The following is a 22,816-nucleotide window of genomic DNA, read 5'->3' as shown; positions in this document are numbered from 1 at the left end:
GATTAGTAATCTTCTGGTCCTATCTAAATAAAAATTATAAAAAATCTCTGAATGATTTTAGTCAGAATGTTCTTATCATCTTAATATTCCTTCCAAGTGAAATTTTTGTTTCCTCTTGTGATTCTTCTGTGGGTAGATCAACCTTTTTCATCACCATTGTCTTCTCCTTATCCTTGATCAATTTTTCTCTATTTTCCCTTTTATGTGTTGGTGTGTACTATGCCCTCAGAATTCTATATGCTGAGCATATAGAATCCTGCTATGCTCTTGCTGAAGGGATATAAAACCAGAAGGTCATTGAAAGGATCTAGCAAGGGTTAACCTATGTATTTACTGGGGATAATCTGTTTCAGTTGGAAAATCTATTGAGTAAAGCTAGCCCTCTTAATTCACTCACAAAATACAAAAAAAATACCAGTATTCTTATGACTCTTCATGTGCCTTGTTAACAGCCATTACAAAACAGATCCTGATCATATAATACAAATTTTGGAACTGAAAGGATGGTCATATGAACAAAAGTGATGTGCATTAATTAAGATAGTGACCTTTAACCCAAAGACAGTGAAAGTGGTTATTTCTTGCATTCTTTTGTGTAGGAACTGAAGTCTGATGTCATTACACAGTTTTGGCAATAACATGAGTATTTCTACCCTGATGTTAGTACTATGAGAAAACGTGCATGGAAGATTCATGAACATGAACCAAACTCAATATAAACCATATTCCAGATGTAGTAACAGAAAAATTTGAAATTGAGCTTATTTTAAATTATCTATTTGCAGGGGTCTAGAACTGAAATAAACTCCTTTGTAAAACTGAGGATTATCAGTGTTGAATTCTGGCATTAAATTAATTTATTTATATATATACTGGGTATTTGTTTTAAAATGCAAAATACTTTTCAGAAAAATTAATAAAATAATTTCAGATGAAGAAGTTGGCAGCACTATTATTTGTTTTATAATCTGCTGATATAATTTTCTATTTTTTTTTTTTTCTTATGAACAATTAGTTATTTTTGGTTGTGTTTTTTATTAAAAAGAAATGGGTTTGAACATGGAAAGACGGATTTTTATTGTGGAAAATTATTTAACAACTAAATCTTTTGTTTTGTGCCAAGAAGCTTTTCAATTGCAATTCCCAGGTAAGAATGTACCAAATAAATCTATAATTCATCATTTGATAAAGAAGTATAGAAGGGTTGGTTCTATCTGCGATCAGAGACATTGTCGGAAATGTTCAGTACTTAATGACAAAACACTGGAAAACTTTTTTTTTTTAAATGTATTTTTTTAGGGTTAGCTTTTTAACCTGGCCTTTTTGACCTAGGAACCTGGACAAGGCAGCATTCGCAGAAGGACTTGATCTAAGAACAGTCGGGGAGACTCCTGCAGCCAAAGAGAAGGCTGCACGCCTAGTGGAATGTCTGCGGGAGGCCTGCAACAGGTCACTACCTAGAAGACACCAGATAAAAGATCACCCTCCGGCGTACTGGTGGAACGCGGAGATAGGCGCAAAAAGGAAGGAATGTCATCACCTCAGGAAACTGACAATGAGAGCATATCATTGCGCCGTCAGAGCCCTATACACAGCACAGTATAAAATTTGCAAGAAAGAACTAAATAACCTAATACGGGAGTCGAAAAAAGAATGTTGGAGGAAACTCCTGGCCGAAGTGGAGAATGACCCGTGGGGGAGACCCTACAAGCTTCTCGTGAGAAGTGCGTTAAAACCCAGAGCTCCTGCTTCGAGGGAGGAATCGGAGGTTAGATGCATTATAGAGGGACTCTTCCCACACGGGGACTCACTGACGGAAGACATCGAGATAGGAACGGAACTCCCGATGCAGAACTCACGGCGGCAGTTGCCCGCATGTCAGCGGACAAAACTCCTGGTCCAGATCATCTACCGAACTTAGTTGTAAAGGTGGCGGCCCGGGCTCGGTCCGATACGATATTGGACGTATACAACGCCTGCCTAAGGGAGGGAATTTTCACAAAAACATGGATAACTCAAAGACGAGTCCTTGTGCAAAAGCCTGGAAAGGATCCGGAGCTACCCTCATCATACAGACCTCTCGCCATGATCGACACCCTAGCCAAGCTGTTTGAGCGGATGATTCAGCAGATATTAGAAGATGCGATTGAAGAAAAGGGTGGCCTCTCCGAGAATCAATATGGCTTTCGGAGGGGTAGATCAGCTCTTGATGCAGTGGCTGCTGTCCATTGAATAACTGAAGGGATCATCACAGGAGAAGAAAACCGGGTCAAAGGCAGTCTATGCATATTGGTGACTCTTGATGTTAGAAACGCGTTCAACAGTGTCTCACACGCTGCAATAGGTAGGGCCTTGATTACACGCCGAGTTCCACCATACATAACAAAAATTATAATGTCGTATCTGACTGGGGGTAAATTGCGCTGTGAAGTGGAGAATGGGATAGTGGAGCGAATCATCGAAAGGGGAGTTCCACAGGGGTCGGTACTTGGACCGACTTTATGGAATATTGCATATGACGGGGTATTCTGGCTCCCGCTCCCCCCAAAAGTTTCCTTATTGGGCTATGCTGACGATCTGGCCCTCGTGGCTGAAGCCATGAACAGGAGAGAGGCAGTCAAGAAGATAACCAATGCTTACAACACAATAAGTGGATGGATGAACGAAGTTGGGCTGTAGATGGTGCCCGAAAAGACAGAAGCTGTCATGATCACAAAGGCCAAACGAAGACCCACCATAGTTATACCACTAGAAGAACAAAGAATAGTGTCACGACCGGCGGTTAAGTATCTAGGCGTCTGGATAGACGCCCGGCTTCGTTTCGGCACACACATAAAGGAGGCATGTGAAAAAGCTGAAAGAACAAGGAAGTTATTTGCTGCCCTTCTCCCGAACTGCCATGGCCCGAAGCAACAAAGGAGAAAACTACTTGTAAGCGTAGTCTATTCAACGCTACTCTATGGAGCAGAGGTATGGGGGAGAGTAACGAAGTACCAAAAGTACAAAGGCATGATGGAGTCCTTACACAGGAGGTGCTGCCTAAGAATCACCACAGCATACAGGACCGTGTCGAAAGATGCGATAGAAGTACTTGCGGGAATCCTTCCGATAGATTTGGTAATCGAAATACGGATAAAATTACGTGAGCTTGGGGTTCTCTCGTCTGCAGACAGAAGAAGATGGACACGTACACTGACGGAGGAGATGGAGAACAAGTGGCAAGAATGGTGGGACGGCAGCACAAAAGGCAGATGGACACACCGCCTGGTAAGAGATGTAAGGCGCTGCCGAGAGAGAGCTCATGGCTTGCTGGACTACAGCCTTATCCAGTTTATGGCGGGCCATGGGGGATACAGAGCATACCTTCATAAGTATGGCCTTGACGATGAACAGAACTGCCCGGTATGCGAGGAGGAGTTAACGCCATACCACGTGTTCTTCCACTGTCCGAGATACGAAGGACCTAGGACAGAGCTGCTTGACGAACTAGGTAGGGAAGTGATGTTCCAGCCTGAGGAGCTGATGGACATAATGATAGAAAACTGGAAGGCGATTTCAATGTATGTGAAAATCATGACGAAGGACCTCCAAGCATGGGAGGAGTCACGAAACAATGGGCGGCGTCGGAGAGTGCGGGGGCGGACAGGTTCGTGAATGAGCGACTAGGGGGTCCCTCGTACATGTGGCGGTCGCCTTGACGTGAAGAGGCCGCGGACACTCCGCTCCCATATCTGTTGGTATCCACAGATATTGTGTGACTTCTTTGTGTGTAGTATGTATAGTTACATAGTTACTTGATGTATGGTGATGTTTCTTGTTTGCTGTAACTGATGGTTATATTGCACTATGACGTATGAATGTGTGAGTGGGCGTGTAACCCCCTTCCAGAAGGAATGCTTCGCTAGCGGTTCCAGGAAGGGTGGTGGTTTAGTCGGTAGTGCGCAGGTTTACATACGCATATTAATAACATCGTGCGGCACCTGTTAGCGAGCCCGACACTGCTTAAGCATCCGTAAATGGGATTCCCCACCTCTTTAAAAAAGTTAGCTTTTTAAACTCGCCTAACAAATTATTATGAAAATTTGTGGTGCCTTTAAAGTTACCCAGACACTTAACTTAAAGCCATACCAAATTCATGTATCACATTGATTACACCCAGTTGATTATGTTGCTAGGCTTCAATACTGTCAATGATTTAATCAGTTTGTTCGGGAGAGCATTAAAGTGTTGGATAGTAGTATATTTTTACAGATGAGGCTTGGTTTCATTTGAGCAGTTCTGTTAATATTCAGAATGATCACTGCTGGAGCTCCAACAATCCTCACATGATCCATTCACAACACCTCTACACCCACAGAAAATTGGTGTATGGTGTGCAATTCCAGGTAAAGAATAATTGATCCCATATTCTTTGAAAACATTCCTACTGCAAACCTCTACTAAGAAATTGTAATGCAATTTAGAATTAATAAGAGAGGTTTGTAGTTTCAGCAAGTCGGGGCTACATATTACACGGCAAGAGCAACAACGAACCTTATGAGAAATTTCTTTGGTGAAAAAGTAATATTAACTGGCTTATGTCCAGCTAGGTCACCTGACCTTTCTCCTGAAGATTTTTTCTCTGGGAATATCTCAAAGGTTGTGTATTGAAAAATAATCCACACACCATCGAAGAACTGAAAACTGACATAACTCAAGAATTATGAGAAATTGGAAGAAGTACACTTCTAAAGGTTGCATGAAATATGAAAAAGAGAGTAAAGGCTTGCATTGATGGAAAAGGTAGATACTTTCAACATTTGTTATAAAAGAGTTTAACCTCAAAATTGTTTTGCACAAATAATAATAACATTTATAACTAATTGCATTAAATATAGTACATTATTTTTCTTTAAACTGAGTTCCTTTTTTTGGGTTGTATTTTAAAACAAACACCCTGTGTATGTACATATATATATATATATATATATATATATATATATTTATTTTTTGATATACATATATATATATCAAAAAACAAGAACTTAACCACCAAACACAGTAACAGAAAAACCTAACAAAACTAATAACAGTAATAGACTTTAGCAGGAATGATGTGAATTTAATTCCATACTGGAATGATGTGAATTTAAAACATCAAACTACGTTCTTAAACATTGTTGGCAACTGCTACAACCCACTATGTCTTTAATTAAACATCAATTAAACACTGATTTTTTTCAATTCTTTAAATTTTGAATGTTAGATGTAAAGTTGGCAACAAATTAATTAATGGTTAGTAAATATTTGTAGGAGTTTATTTTTGATTTAATGCCAAATTCAAAAAATAAAAATTTAAAGAAGAATTGCAAAAGAACTAATTCTAACTTTTTTAGCAATTTTTAATCAATCCTTTATGTTGATAACAGTGAAAAAGTTTAATCTCAAAATTATCAAATGTACAATCATCTTTACCCCATTAGAAAATACTATGCACCAAAATGAATAAAAATTATTTATAAAAAATTTTCTAAAATAACTAGCTGACAGTTTCTTAAGGCAGCAAACAATAGAAGAAAGAGTAATTTCAGTGCAGTGCACTCATACAAGGCACTGTCTGATTGACAAGGAGTAAAAACAGAGAAAGATATAAGAGAGGTTCAATCATACGATCATGCAAGAGCTGAAAGAATAGAGTACAATAGCCTAGTATATAACACTTCAGGCTATAATTTGCAAGATATTGTTTGATCACATGAACTACTCTATGGCAAATTAATAAATCTTACAAACTGAAAGTATATTCCTAACATATACATGCAAACACAAATAGATTATGTTATAACCCCAAGCTACTTCATCGCCAACAAAAGATTGATAATAAAATTCAATATTCTAACCAGCAAAAAAAAAAAAATTAATCTATGTATAAAAAACTATATTAAAATTTAATTCAATGAAATTCCAGGGCTAGATATAACAGCACTAAAAATTTAATTGAATTTTAATTTATAGTTAAATCAAATTATATCAGATTTCTTGTGTTTAGAAAGAAAATTATTAATATAATTGTTTTTTTGTACAGACCTTATCAATCAAAATTAACAACCCCACAGGTTTGACTGTTTGCGTTACAGCTAGATTGGATTGTAAAATTACAGATACAAATCAAATATACTTTTCCTAAAAAACAATAAGTTTTATGAAAAAAAATATATATACTAGTGCAAACATTTTATACTGTATACTATACTGGTATACACAGTACAAATTTTTTTTCACTATACTGGTATAGTATACAATAATATACTAAGGTCAAATTTTATTTATAATAAACATAGTAACCATTATTTCCATGTAATATGGCAATTAATGTGGAAATATGCCATAAAACAAAATATATTTTAGTATTTACCATCATAAAAATATTGCAGTTGATGGTTACTACATAATTTATTTGTAGCATATTCTACAACTGCTCCACCCTTGGTATGAACTAGAATTATTTTCTAATAATTTTCTTTTCTTTCATAATTTATATATATATATATATATATATATATATATATATATTTAAATTCTACACTTACACTTTTATAAAAAATACTAATAGTAATAAATAAAAAGATAATCATATCTTTATATTTTTAAAAACCTTTATAATTTCTATATTTTTAATAAAAAAATATTTTACATCTAAAAACTATAAGCTTTTTAGATTAATATGATTCAAAAGATAAAATATAAATGTTAAGCAAGTTATGTATTGCTGAAAATCTGCCATCTACTCTTTAAATATTCAATCTTAAAATCCAAATCACATACATACTTTTCCCCCAAATCCACCCAATACTTTGCCCAAGAAATTTTACTTTTAATTACCACCTCAGCTAATTCCTTTCATAATTTAACACTCGGTAAGAGTCAAAATATTAGAATATATTTGAAATTTAACATTAAAGTCTGCAAAAAATAAAGCGTGGACTCTGACTACAGATACAAATTGTGATTAGGAATAGACTGAGGCAATAAATATACTTAAAAAAAAATGCTGAAATGTTTCTACTTCAACACTTTGTCGGTTTCCTCATACTTGTTCCCCATATGTAACTATTGCTTTACAAACTGCTTCAAAAACAAATTTTTTGGTCAAGACTTATGTTATCTTTAACCATAAAGTTTTTCAAAGTACTATTCAGTCCATATTTGGCCACAGATTTTCTCTCCTCAAAATTTATCCCTAAAGATAATTCTGATGTAAAAATAACCCCTAAATATTAATAACTATTGACTATATCAATTTTGACCTCCCCCCCCCCTACCAAACATCCACCTCTCTCAGGATCCCAGGCAACCACCTTGAAAAACCATAATTTTTGATTTTAAAAATTTACTACTAAGTTCTACCTCTTACAGTTTGCTTTGAAACGAACAAATCATATTTTGGAGTCCAAGGATAATAACACCCATCATCATCATCATCACCTCATCATCAGTATAAAGACGTAACCTTATAATCAAACTCCCTATCCTCAACCCCCTCCCACTGCATTGTGGAGATCATTCATAAATAAAGGCAAACGATGGTGATGAAGATTCTGTCTTAAAAAGTTTTCCCTAAGAACTCTTAAATTCAAAATTAAATTTTTAGTTGAAATCTTCAACCTCTTATAATTTTGTTGTTTGTCATCCATACTAGTAGAACTTATGTACAAAGTATTGCTGCCATCATATTTTGTTGTTTGGGTCTCAAAAGGGTATATAACTGGGATGGGTATAATCTACACATCAAGTATTATTCTGAGGCCTAGAAATCCAATTTTTTTTTAAATCAGCCAATATTGTATTTGAATATCAAACTGATTGTATTGCTAATGCAATACAATCAGCAGGGGAGAATATTGCAAGAAGAACTAATGCAGGAGGAGAGCAATGCAGGCAATGGAGCTATTTACATCCCTGTTTCAGCAGGTACAAAACAATTTATTATGCTGTGCTGTAATGGTTATTGTAACGAGAAATAAAACCGTTTGTTACAATACATTTTATAATTATTTAATCATATATTGTCTTGTTTAATAATTGTAGGAATTAAATGAATTTTGGAATAGTTTGTAGCCAGGTAAAACACTTCATATTAACATTAGTTAATGTAGGATTATTTTTTAATATTAAGGATTTGCATCAGTACTCGCTTCACTTTCTGATACCCACCAAGGAAGTTCACTTTTTACTATCTGTTACAAAAAACGTTATTAAAATATGCACATAGTTTCATCATTTCAAACAACATAAAACGAGTTATAAAATTAAAAAGAATTCTTATTAAAATTATATAATGGCTACCAGTTACGGAAAAATACAGTCGCTTCCTAGTATCACACAGCTAAACATCTGTACAAACAATATTCAGTAAAAAAAGATATTATTAAGTCGGATGAATAATTCAAGGTAATAAGAAAAAGCTAATGATAAGAAACTACATTGAATAGTTTTGGTAATTTTTCATTTGCTAAACCCCAAAACTTTAATCATGTAAAGATTATGTTAAAATAAGTGAAATAAATGTTGAAAGAATTCAAGTCAGGTAAAAGGAAAAATAGTTATTGGAGAAATTTAGCACTATTGCTGCCAATTTTTTTAATATTATTATTATGAGGCTATTGCACTTTTTGACCGTTTGATAAGAAATATTTGTCTACACTTTGTTGAACAGGCTGGAAAGCCTAAGTAAGGCAGCCTTTTCTTTATCCACAGTGAACGGTTTAGATTAAATTATTTTTTTTTAGTGAATAGATGTCAATTTATATGGCTTTTAATTATTGAATATTCGAACCAGCATTTTTAAAAAGTAGTATATAATTAAATAACACAATTGAATTAAAATTATGTATTAATGCTATATTTTATTGAATAAAAATATTTACTGAAGCTGAAAAAATGTTTCATAATAATTTAATCATAAGAAGTATGAAATACACTACTTTGTAGTTATAGGTTTAAACCTAAATAATTGTTTTATTTCTTCAAATCAGAACTACTTAAATAAGAGTCACAAATATGCTTATATACTAGAATTGAATAAGTTGTTACTAATTATATACTACATATATAAGCTTGAACATATGCAGTTTTATGTACTGTTTATTAACTATGCCATGCATTTTCTCAGTGAAAAATGTTTTTTTCCATAAAAATTATTACGTACAAGTCTTGTGATATTATCTTAAATAGAAATTAAAGATGCTTCAAAACAAGAGCCGATGCATACAGAAGAATCTGTAGCAATAAAAGTATTAATAAATTAACAATATTTGTGATTTTTTGTTAAAAAGTTATATAATTATGTAAAGAGAATATTGCAATGTGATGAGTGATTGATTTATTATCTGTCATTTGATTTTTCTGATAAAATAATATAAAAGATGTTCTTTATCAATAAATAATGTGTAAATTTTTGGCAAGATTAAATAAGGATTTAATTTTGTAATTATATATCAAATGATTACATGGATTTTACCAGCCGTGTCATTTTGACTGAACAGGTTAAGCAGAGAATCTGAATTAAATTCTGTTTTTGTGACACACAAGTATAGACAATAACCAAGATTAAAACAGCTTTTGGTGATCAAGCTATGGGTTTATACAAATTAAAGACTAGCATCATTCGTTTCCAAGGTGGCTGAGTAACTATTAAAAGTAATGACCATTTTGGGAGACCTTTCACCAGCAAAAATCCCCCAAAAAATCAAGCAAATTCAACAAATGGTGATGAATGATTGTTGAATAACAATCAGAGAGCTTGAAGATGAAGCAGGATTATCATTTGGCTCAGTGCAATAGATTTTAATGAAATATCTTGTGATGTAGTGTGCACAAGCAAAGTTTGTCCCAAAACTTTTCACACTAAACAAAAAGTCAAATGACTGCAAGTAACAAGCTGAAATGTGCTAATCATGATTTTACTCACCAGAAATGACGCTGCGATTTTTTCTTAACCTTAAAATTTCATGTAAAGGAAAGAGATATGAAATCACAGAAGAGATCAAAAGAAATGTAACAAGAGGATAAAATGGTGCTTATTAAAAACAACTTGAAAAATATTTCCAACAATGGAAACATCATTGAATAAGTGTGTTACACCAGAATGGGTCTACATTGAAGGTTTAAAGAAGACAATTCATTTAACTTAACATACTTAGGATTTTTATTATTATGCGCTAAGGTCAGATACTTTTTGATCACACCTCATTATTAAAATATTTTATAGAACACTAAATAATGAAAAGAAAAAACTTTTTACAGTATCATTTAATAATATTCAAATACAAACTCCCTTTTTTTGTATAAAAAGAGCATTTTATTTTACATAATTTATATATTACATAATTCATTTTAAATTACATAACTAATATAAATAATACTTATATGGCTATTGATAAATTAAAAATAATAATAATAACAATAAATAAATAAAAATCTTACAATTTTTTATTAGAAAAAAAATCTAAATACGGGGTAAAATATCAATCAGAATAAGATTTTTCGTTTACAAATATTATAACTATAATACATGATCTGATTACAAATTGTTAACAATAGAAAGACTTATATGTAATTAAATTATCCATAAGTGTACATAATATTTAAATACACAACAATATTTATATATTTATATTAAAAAATAATAATAACAATAAAAAGTTTATAAAAAAAATTAGAAGCTAAAACATAATAAAATTAATTTATAGATACAGTAAATAATTATTTATGGATAAAATAGGGATAAAGTGATACATACTTGTACAAAAACATGTACAAGAAAACGTTTTAACAATATCTGATATAAAAAATATGAACATTTATAATGTTCAGTTAAAAATAATATAAAATACTTATAAATTTATATGGCACAAATATAATTTACATAAAAAAATTAATTAACAATATTCACTTATTAACCAGTGCACTCTAATGAATATTAGATAAATATTCTTTTAACATTTTAGGTCATGAAAATAAGCATATGAAGAGACTTGAGCCACATCCTATACTGCTTTTTCAACACGTTTGCATACCACAGCTTATTTTTTCTACATTACAGGCTCAAACCGGAACCTTTTATGTTTATTGTCACAGATCAAATATCTACATTTGGTTACTGATAATTAAGAAAAACTCTAAATAAAATAATTCCTGAACAGAGAAACCAAAATGTCCTGCAAGTCAGTAAAATAAAAGCAGTGCAAGCATTACTCTAGTCAGACATGAAAATCAATGTGTATTGTACATTTCATCTCACACGTAAAATTGTGTCTCTTATGCTACAAAAAAACTTTACAGTAAACGTGTTAAAAAGTATGATGCTTGACAAAAGTGAAAACTGATTGGGTACACTGGAATTACCATTTTTAAAGTGAATATTTATTTTTTTTTTTTTTTTAACTTAAAACTTTTTATTCATTATCATTATAAAAAAACCCATAAAATCCATAACAATGAAGCATCATAAAATGCATAAAGCCAATAAAAAAAATGAAAATATACTTTATAGTTATTTTAAAATTAATATGTATATTATTATAAGTGAAATAATAAATTCATTGACATCATATTCACAGAAAATGTTGTTATAGTACTATATGGATGCTGATGGCATATAACATAGTAGAATTCATTTCTCTTCAATAATTCACAGTAAGCAGGCCATACTGGGACCATATTGTACTGTTAACAGTCATCATATAACTAAAGCCAAGCTACACTCGAATGTTTTTCCATTTTGCAATTGATGTATTTATTTTTTTTAATTAAAAAAAATTATCAAGAAAATTAATATATTTATAATAAATTAATATTTAATATTATCTAACAGATCCACTTTATAAACTCAAACAATCTACTACCAGGTGCAAATTATCCATTGCACATGTGCAATGAATCATCACCATCAAGGCATATTGATAATCTAGCCTCTGGTTGAATTTATCTGGTATTTCCATCTAGCTGTTTGCTACACTGCCACCAAATTTTCAATTTTTATTTTTTCTGTACGTTGTCCTTTTCACCACTTATCCCTTCCATTTCCATTCCATACATCTCCATTTCATTCTACCATTCTCTTTGCATCAATACCACAGTATTCTGAACACTATGTTTTATTATGTGAGATTTCTCTTTTATTAGATATTTGATTATTTCACAGGACTGCATTTTCCTTATATCATTCCTACTCTTCATAAACCATGATTGCATTGGGTAAAATCAGAATGTGGTAAAAACCTGACAAATAAGTTTTCTATTTTCTGCCACACACCTGGGCTCCAGAACAGAATTTAATTACATATTTTAATTATTTTTGTTTCTAAGAAATGCAATCTTTAATATTAGGTACTTTAACATCTATAATGAGAATAATTATTGTATACGAGTTTTATTCAGCTTCAGACTGTAACATTCCTGAGATAGAATCACAAATTAAATTCAATAAAACCTGATAATAGAGGTATTTAAATATATTTTTTAAATGACACTTTTATTTCGACTTTATTCTATATACTAAAGCTTCTAAATACTGATAAAAAAATGAATAACTGTTAGTTAGATCAAACAACAGTCCAATTAACAGGAATAAGGTTTTATTCCTGCACGGTTAGAGCTTGTTATTTTTTTTATTAATCTTAATTTTTTTTCATTACAAAGATAAATGGTATTACGAGTAATTAATTTAAAAATAGATAAAATGGCATGATTTTTACTTACAGCAGCTGTGATGAAGCAATATAAATAACACAAAAACATATGAATAGAACAAATTATTTTACAGAAATTTATTTGTCTAATTAATTTTTTTTCAATTTAACATTTATAATTCTGAAGAGGTAGCAGGATTATCTACTTAAAATATGATTTCTATTTTATGTTATGAAATATGGTGTCTAAAAACTAATGTAAATAGTAAGCAAATAAAAATAAATACTAATTTATTGAGTTCAGATGTAGCAGTTAGTGCTAAACTACAAAGTTCATGAGATCGAATTACGATAACCATCTTCATAATCCATCACAACTAGGTTCCTAAGCAATATCATTTCATCTACTAAAGAAAATAGTTTCCATATTTTTCAGAGAGTTTCATTGTTGCTGATTTTTATTTTATTGTGATGGTAACTGAGGATAATATGAGAATTTAACATCAACTAATCAAGCTTTGGATGCTAATAAAAAACAGATTTTCTGTTTAATTTACTGGAAGACACCAGTTTTAACAACTGATTTTAATAAAAATTATAAATTTACATTATCGGAAATAACTAATCAAAACATTTATCAGTAAACAATGCACTGACCAGTTATTATATTTATCAAACTATAGTTAACTGTTGTATTCCAAACTGTTTCAACTTTTTTAAGTAAACGTATCATCAAAGTAAATTTTTATTAGTGAAGCAGTAAACTTAATATAATTCAGCTTTAACTTCAACCCTGTTAAGAAGTAATTATTATTTTTTTTTAATTAAAAAAAAAAAAATGCATTATTAATGAACAAAACATTTTCTTTATTATTAAATTGAATTTCCTGCATTCAAAATTGTAAAAACCAAAATGATAAATCCTTTTTAGTTTTAAAAGATTAAATTTTTTAATTATTTAAAAAATATATATTGACATTTACCACTAGGTAGTGTTACATTGTTAGCATAATTTCTACAGGTCTTTTTTATTAATTACATCAGAATTTAATAATAATTTTAAAAAATTGCTATAAAAAAAAGAATACAGCAACTTTAAACAAAGAACCATGAAAATAAAGGTTGATTTGTTTGTTTCATGAATGTTATTAGTACTATATACCAGATGTGGTAAAATCTGTTTAAAATGAACCTTAGAAGAAAATATGAACCAGAAAACATGCACATCTTTTCAGAGTAATGCAATTTAAACAATATGCTATCTGCATCCATGTTAGACTTCAACCATGATGACAACATCTGCAATACAGTAAAAAAACGAGAAATTAAACGAACTTAAAATAAAAAATATTTATTGAAAATTTACTTATGACATTACATAAACACAGACTGAGTTTTAAATGTTTTAAAAATGTATTTAAAAAAAAAATCCTTATATATGTAAAAAGAAAATTGTATGTGTGTGTGAAGATTAATTATAAAAAAGATATAACTTTTTTTTAAACAAAATTACCAATTTACTATTACAAAGTATTTTATAAATAAGAAAAAAAAAGTATACATTTCTTTCATAAAAAAAGTTTTATAATAAATAACACAAACACACACAAACATGATAATTATTAACATTATAATACAAATTCATTTGTCTATATTTTTTTTAAATAAATATATTAAATAAAGGTTAAAGTAAAGAAGTCTCGTGTTTGATAGAAAGTAAAATAATCTCATATGTTTAAATTAAATTACCAATTTTTCTTTTCAACTTTTATAAAAAAATTTCAGCATGTCTTTATATTATTATAATCCTAAAGCAACAAAAAATATTTATCTAGCAGAGCATCAAATTAAAAACATATAATAACATTTTTGTGCTTAATTTAAAATAATAATGAAAAGAAATATTAATTTATAATAGCCTGACTTAAGTGGTGTGCCCACTACTGATACGTAGTAGCGAAATGATGCTGTAAAAAAATAGTAATAACTACTTTTTTTTTTTTTTTAAATAATACAACACTCTTGGAATAGCCTTGTACTGATATACATCATTTTATCATATCCACAATGTTAGTGTTTCAAAAATGAAGAACATAAGTTATCAAGTACTAGGCTGTAGTCATTTGTAATTTAGTAAAACATAAATCTGCTTACATAAAATACACTAAATTTTTATATCAAACATTTCTGATATAATGTTACTACTTAATGGAAAATGTTTGCAAGTAATAACAAAGGCAAGAAATCTAGCAAATTCTACCCAAGAAATTACTACTGAATATAATACTGGGTACTAAGCAAGAACTATATATTTTTATAAGTTGGTTTCACAACAGCAAAATCAAAATCAATAAGTAGTAACCTGAAAATATATCTAAAATAAGAACAAACTGTCCGTAATCCAAGCTCCATGGTGACTTCTTTCTACTGGAAATTACAATTGAAGTTAAATATTTTAACCAGAGATGGGAATTCAATTCTACCAGATTATAAAAAATTCTGGATTATTGAATATAATATACTACGAATAAAAATTATTTAAATAATTTTTTAATTATTACTCTCTCTAACAAGCTTTTGCACATATTTCAATGAGAAAAATGAGCTGATGAAATCATGGTCTGGCCAAAAAAAAAAAATGCCAGACTCTTTCCAGGAAGTAAACCTATGTAAAACCCACTGATCTATAAGCCAGAATCCTAATCAGCCTGTGTATTATGTTTTTGTAGAAAAATATACAAAGATTTGAAAAATTATCTACAGAATCACTGTTAGGAGAGGGGGTAAATGATGGATGTTCTTTTACATGTAATTCCTGCCCTATTTCAAAACAAGACTATTTTTGGATTACATAAATCATACAGTAAATGCCATTTAAGTACCAGATACTTAGCAAGGATTAAGAATTATGGAAATTTTTATACATAGAAGAATAACACTGAAAGATAATCATTCCACCAAACACAAACCAACATTTGACTAATCTCCAGTTTCTGGAATTCAATACTACCCAAAATTTCTAATTTACAAACAGTTTTAAGATTGTATTCCATAAATTAGAAAACAAATTATAAACTGCCTATTATTACAATAAGAATGACTGGATAAAAAAGTTCTAGAAAAGAAATCAAGCTTGATTAGCACAACGGTCAACAGTCTTTAAATAAATGATTCACATACAAATATATAAACAAAATATTAATAATATACAAAAAATTATAAAATGATGATGATGATCTATGGGGTAAATTAGACCTAAATAATCTCTAGCAACTAATTTGTCATAAAGTAACAATTTAAAAATTCAAAGCATAATATTAATGATGCTCTACTATTATATTTATCAAAAGTCAATATTAAAAATTATTAACAAAAAAATAATAAATTCAGAAATGGATATTATCTTTTTGACTGATAATTATGTTAAAATGTGTCAATAGTACTTTGGCACAATTGTAACAATAATTGAATTTCATTATTAAAATAAGTAAACAAAATTTATTATTTATAATAATTTAAATATTAATAACAATAACAGTATAATTAACACATAATATGGTATAAAACACATTAAAAATAACCTAATAATAATAATATAAATATACAAAAAGAACAATAAATAATTTCTTTTCCTCAAAAAAAAAACCATACTTACACATTGGCTGAATATGCCATGCAAACTGATCAAATAAACATTTTAATTACAAAAATTATATGTATAAATATTTTTAGGAAATATAAGACTGTGCTCAGAAATTAAATAAAAACATTGCTTAACCATAACTCTTCTTAATAGTTATGTCATTCGTCTAAACAAGAAAATAGAATAATTTCTACAACTAATTACATTTTAATTCTAGTTTATGGGTTACAATAATTATTTGATTTCATCCACTACACGAGATGAAATCCATAAGTAAATTTCAGAATATTCCATTATATTTTTTTTCACATATGTTGTATACAGAATGACATCACACCAAGAGAATGCAAAATGTGTTCTGAGGTACAACAAATTAAAATCAATTGGCAGTATGCAAAGTAAATTTAGGCATAAATATAGTGGGGGGGGGGGAACTCTTAGATTGGTTATATATCATGGTGTAAAAAATTTCAAGAAATAAAATGTGTTGAACTAGAATAAAATAAAATTAGAAGGGATTCATAAATCATGTGTGATAAATCCAGGAATATTTCTTTCTCTTTCAATTCTGAGATCTAGATGCTATATTCATAGTTGTTGGGCAAAATTAAAACTATTCACCAACAAAATTCAATTGGCTTATGAAATTAAATCTTAGAATTACCAGAAATATCTGTATGAATGTGTTTAAGGAGACTAACTCAGATTAATATTATACAGTTAAATCTATAGTAAAGTAAATCAGCATTACAAACAAATTTGGATGTCTGAACAATTCAATCAAGTAACTAAATACATTTTTGATCCTCCAAAAATCTTTGCAGAGCTCCCTAATTTTTGAGAATCCAAAAATTCTATAATTTTATGTTATTACTTTTTCTATATTTTTTATTTCTTGTATCATGATATAAAACTAAGTGTTCCCTTATATTCAGACCTAATTTACGTTGTGAACTGGCAAGCAATTTTAATTTATTATATCACAAAACATCATGCTTTATTATGGTGAAATATGCATTATACCATGAAAATACTAACAGTCCAATTTTTGCATGAAAAAAATATTTACAAGTGATAATTAAACAGAAATGCTCAAACTTATTCTCTTTCATAAATTTATCAAATTAAGGAGACTATTATTTACATATAATATTCCAGAACAACAAAACAACTCTTAGATTTAAGTTTAAATTAGAGATGCAGTAAATGAGAAATTCATGTGCAGATTGACTGATAGGGAAGGACCTTTGGTCTGGCCTTTACAAGTCTAAATTTAACACAAAGGACCTTTGCTGGTTATAATACATTAAAACCATATTGTCTGAAAAATCATATAATAATGAAGGGATGTCAGTTTCTCAGTATATTACTGAGCAAACTTGGACTGAAATTAAATACTGGTTTGGTATCTGCCAACCGATCAACAAACCATACCTCATAAGTGGTAAACTATTATTTTTTTTTAATTTTTCTATGTCCAAAAATAAAAACTTACTATTAAAATTCTTAATGCTAGCCATCATTATGAACACCTGGTATTAATATAGGACTAGAATAGCTGAACTACATTTTAAAATTAATTCACTGCCAAAAAATCAGCCAATGTGTATAGATGTAAATTTACATTATTTTTCAGAAATGACTTTCTGAAAACTAGTATTAAATAAAACTAACAACTGTAACAATAACATCAATAAAAAGATACTACAATATTTTTATATATTACTTATCAAGAAAAAAAAATTAAAAATTATACCAGCAAAAGATAATTCAATCTTATATTTGTCATAACAACAATAAAAAATAAGGAAAACATTAAACTATTTTATTAATATCTACAAAATAAACAAAGTAATCTAAACTATCAGCTATTTTAAGATTTTTAAATGAGGATAACTGTACAAAATTATCAAATACAAATAATTCAGTTCAAAAAGCCAGCAGCATAAAAGATTCAAAACTAAAGTTGTCATAAATTAATTTAACAATTAACTTCATCACCGATTAGTAATTTTTCTCTTTTTATATTTACTAATTTTGTGTATTAAATTAAATGCACAATTAATCGTGAACAATAAATTACTATCTTTTATTAAAATATAACTAAAAAATGTACGTATGTGTGTATGGTTACAAAACGCACTCTAACAACTTGCTTTTCCAGGATTAGTTGTTTCTCCTATTAAAGATCAGTGAAAATAAATTTAATAAATAATTATTTCTCTGCATAATTCTAAATGCATGATATCCATCCCCAAACCTTCCACTTGAACCAAATACAGTAGATGCCGCTTATTAGAATCACTTTTGTACATAACAAAAGTGAGTTAATAAAGCGGCTTATACAATTAAGTATTGAAGATCATTTTCCTTTACGCTTACAAACATAACGTAACTTTATGTAAAAAAGTCGTAAAATATAGTGTACACAGTTTAATGACTATATGTATTAAGTTCAATATTTAGTTAGATGACATGATTAAACCAAATAAATCTAATACTGAAAAAACAAAAACTTATCTTTACTCATGTTTTTTTTTTTTTTTTGTTTTAGTCTATTCCACTAAATACAGTACTATATTATAAAACGATACAGCATAAACACAAAAAAAAAAAATGGAGAAAACTGTAAAATGCAAATTTATAAAAAAACGTTTTGTGTAATGAATTAAGAAAAAAATCTGTAACTTATATATAGACTAAAAAATGTCAGTTTTTATGTAATTCTGTGTAACTGCTTATCTTCTTTTGAAGTAGATTTTTTTTATAACGCTCCAAAGCATCATTTTCCACTTTAAAAAAATCATGGAATTGTTCTTATCTTCCGATGAATTCCAAATTTTTTCAAAGAACGCATTAGAACGTTATTTCTTTAACGAAAGTGCTTGCAGCTGAACTTCCTCTGCTTCTTCAATTTTGTTCTTTTTTTGTTCTTCCAGCTCTTCATTCATAATTTCTGACACAATTTCATTAGTAACAGGAGCACAAACAAGAATGTCCTTGTCAATAGAAATCCAATGATTAATTTTGTTATCCACGTCTTCAATTGAACTTATCAGTACATCTTTGGATTCAATAAATGCAGCTTTTTAGAAGTGGTTTTGAATGGTTTCAATTTCTAACTTGTTTCAAGCTTTGCATAACATGCGAGTAGCAGTGTAATCTTTTTCGCTTTATCATTCGCAGTCTTCTCATGTCTAGCTCATCTTCCATTTGACTTATCATCCTCCTCATATATTTTCTACATAAACTTCAGGGTTTTTACAATTTCCTGATCTAAGAGCTGTATTAAAGCCTTTGCAATTGATGGTAAAAAAAAAATAATTCTGTGCTTTTAAAATTATAACTTGCTGATAAATGAGCTGTACAACTGTCTAAAATTAAAGTTATTTTTCTTTCTGATAAGATTCATTTTTCATTCCATTTCATCAAAACAAATCTGACGTCATCCACGCATCTTTGTTTGGATTGTAGTTTACAGGTAGGAAAACGCCATAGAAACATCTCGGATTTTTTTGATTTGCCTATAACTAGGAGGATTTCTTTTTGATCACTTCTGCTTTTATATTGCAGGTGAGAACTAACAGTTCTCCAAATAAATCAGAATAACCGCCTAACAGGCCCCTACTCTGCTTTTTGCTGCTCAAGCTGTATCAGCATCAAATCGTTCACTGAATAATTTCTTGTAAATAATATTGTTTCTCTCTTTCCAACGTGAGCCAATAATCCGTTGGTTTGAAATCATGATCACTAAATTTTTTGACTTTAACTTTAAGATTCCATAGCTGATGGGCATATTTAATGTTCTTACCAGTGAATCTCTTTAAAGAATCTTTTAAGTTTAAGCATGTTCAACATCTTCATTCTTACCATCATGTTTCCTCTTTCTGTTCATGTAATCATCTAGGGAGACTGCAGCCTCCAATTCTTTGTGACTTTAAATGATGTGAAAAAGTGAAGTCTGAGAAAATCCTAGTGTCATTGTAGCTTTTTGCTGACTACGTTTAAGAAGTTTATTATATTTTTTTAAAACTTCTAATTTTTCACGTAAATTTAAATTCTTATATTTATGTGACATGGCTTCAAGATTCTCAAAAATTTCAGTTCAGTACATAAAAAATAAACAAACAGACAAATCACAATAAAACAAGAGTAACATAACACTGAATATTAACAACAGCTGAAGCACACGAAAAAAAAAAGTAAAATATTTAAACAAACATATGAATCAAACCGTATGTACAGTATACACAGTGCAGAAAGATGAAACACACTGAAAGATGAATGGCTTGAAATGTACTATACTACACAGACATATTTAGTCTGCCATCTTTTACTGATGGAAATCTGGCACTGCAGTTTACCTTTAGCCAGCTAGCAGCAAGACCATGGTACATGACCCACTTCCTGGGAGTAATCAACTTAAATATTAAATACAGGCACTACAGTAAAATGAAAGCATAAACAATATAAAGCAGTGCAATAAACATAAATAATCCATTTTATATTATAACAAATAAATGTAAAATACTAAAATGCTGATTCAATAAACCAATTCTTGATGATTCTATTACACGAAGAGATTTATACAAATTTCCTATATTTTGGTTTGGGTTTTAGAAAAATGGTTCAATAATCTCGCTGATTCAATTACCAAATGATTCTAATAAGAGGCATCTACTGTACATGTACGAGGTGGCAGTACTAAATCAATCCACATCAATGTAATCTTATTGCAATCTTTAAAAAAGTAATAATAAAAATAAATAAAAAATTATAAAACTGGAAAGAAGATTAACATCCTAATATTCTATAAAAAATGAATTATCAAATTAAAAAATATATTAGTATTGGACATTAATTAATAATGTAAATAATGTAAAATAAAAAATAATGTAAACAAATTTTCACCAATTTATCTGCATCTTCAAATAAAGTCACACATTTTTGTCAATTTTTCTACACTGTAATGTAAAACTGGGTAAATATTTCCCATAAAATAAAGTAAAGATACAACAACAAATTTGATACATACTGAATTTTCAGGGAGAGAAGGGTCAAAATAAATGTAATAGTTTCATTAAGAGGAAATACTTTATTGTTTCAACTCAAGTGGTAAGGTGTTTCTCTATATTTTGAGAAAACAAACTTTTATGTTGCAAGAGATCTCAAAAATGCCTTACATGACATAGAGAAACAACTGCCAGGCAAATTGTCATTATTTTCAGATAGGAGTAGATCAATAACCTAGAAGATTTTTAACAAAACTGTTGAATAATTATGAGTAAAAAAATGCCTCCATTAAATTATGTATTTGGGTTTTGTATTTTACACATACTATAAACACATAAATGTAGTATTTTACAAAAGTAAACTTATAGAACAAAATAACTCCTTTAATAAAAAAAATATTAACCTAATGGATTTCTTGACAAATCTTAAAAGTTTGATATATTCATTTGCTATAGTACTTTTGTCATTACTTGAATCTGGCTACATTGACAAATTTCCAATTATTTTTAATTTAGTAATAAAACCCCAAACCTCCTATTCTCCGGTTGAATATATAACATTAATTTGCAAATGATATTCCTCCCAAACGTTTTCTACAGCATTGTAAATTAATATTTGTAAATAAATTTAATAAAAGTTTATGAAATATTTAAGTATTATACTACTTTTAATATAAAAACTATTTTCACTATAAGCAAATTTTCTACAAATAAAAACTTTTTAACACAATAACTGCATTATAGAACATATCTGAAGAGTCGATCTATACAGAAAAAAGTTTCTCTTCAAATTAATGATGCCACAGAATTCCTACAACACTAATTACTTTGACACATTTGTTAAACCACACAAGCATATCAAATCACATAATGCAAACTTATTACTTCAGGAAGAACTGTAAGTGAATCATTCATAAAACTCACATTCCATTTAGTAAAACAATTTACAAAACAAAGAACTCAAGTATAAACTAAAAATACTTGCTAAACAGAAACAAATCATTAAAGAATCACACTAAATGATTTAAGTTAAACAGGCTAAAAAGGCCAGTTCTAATATATTATTATACACAGATTTCACAATTTACAAAATTCAATAAATAAAATACAAAATAATCAATTTATTAACTAAACTAGCCTATCAAGCCTCACTTAACTTGCCCTTCTGTGTTTGTTATCCTCATGGTTGTGAAAATAAAACTGAAAAATAAAAATGACAGCCTGAAAAGCTCTCTTTCCTCCATTTCCCTCATTCTTGAGATAGAAGCTCTGATATGCTCCTGCTGTAGACAAACAAATCCCTTTTAGTTCCCCTTTCCATTACCCCACAATAGCCTATATCTCAAGAAGGGGTCAAGGTGGAGAGCTGAAAATTGGTTATGTTAAAAAATGCATAGTCTATTATTTTTATGTTGAAAAATGAAATCAATAATTAAGTCATCTTCCAAGAGGAAAAATTCACAACTTCAACCGCAAGAGGGCCAGAACCT

At 29.5% G+C, this 22,816-nt stretch overlaps 1 protein-coding gene across 1 annotated transcript in view; it reads right to left on the bottom strand.

Annotated features, from left to right (window-relative positions):
* Nucleotides 1-10,307: 10,307 nt before the first annotated feature.
* Gprk1 (G protein-coupled receptor kinase 1) overlaps nucleotides 10,308-22,816 on the bottom strand; it is a 384,903-nt gene continuing 372,394 nt past the window's right edge. The window contains exon 16 of the mRNA XM_075364235.1: nucleotides 10,308-13,970. Coding sequence (XP_075220350.1) covers nucleotides 13,767-13,970 — 204 coding nt within the window. The 3' untranslated portion in view covers nucleotides 10,308-13,766. The remainder of the gene's footprint in view (nucleotides 13,971-22,816) is intronic.

Source organism: Lycorma delicatula, chromosome 4, assembly GCF_047948215.1.
Source record: "Lycorma delicatula isolate Av1 chromosome 4, ASM4794821v1, whole genome shotgun sequence".
Lineage (NCBI taxonomy): Eukaryota > Metazoa > Arthropoda > Insecta > Hemiptera > Fulgoridae > Lycorma > Lycorma delicatula.
The sequence above is the reverse complement of the archived record's forward strand: the minus strand, read 5'-3'. Positions and strand labels throughout refer to the sequence as shown.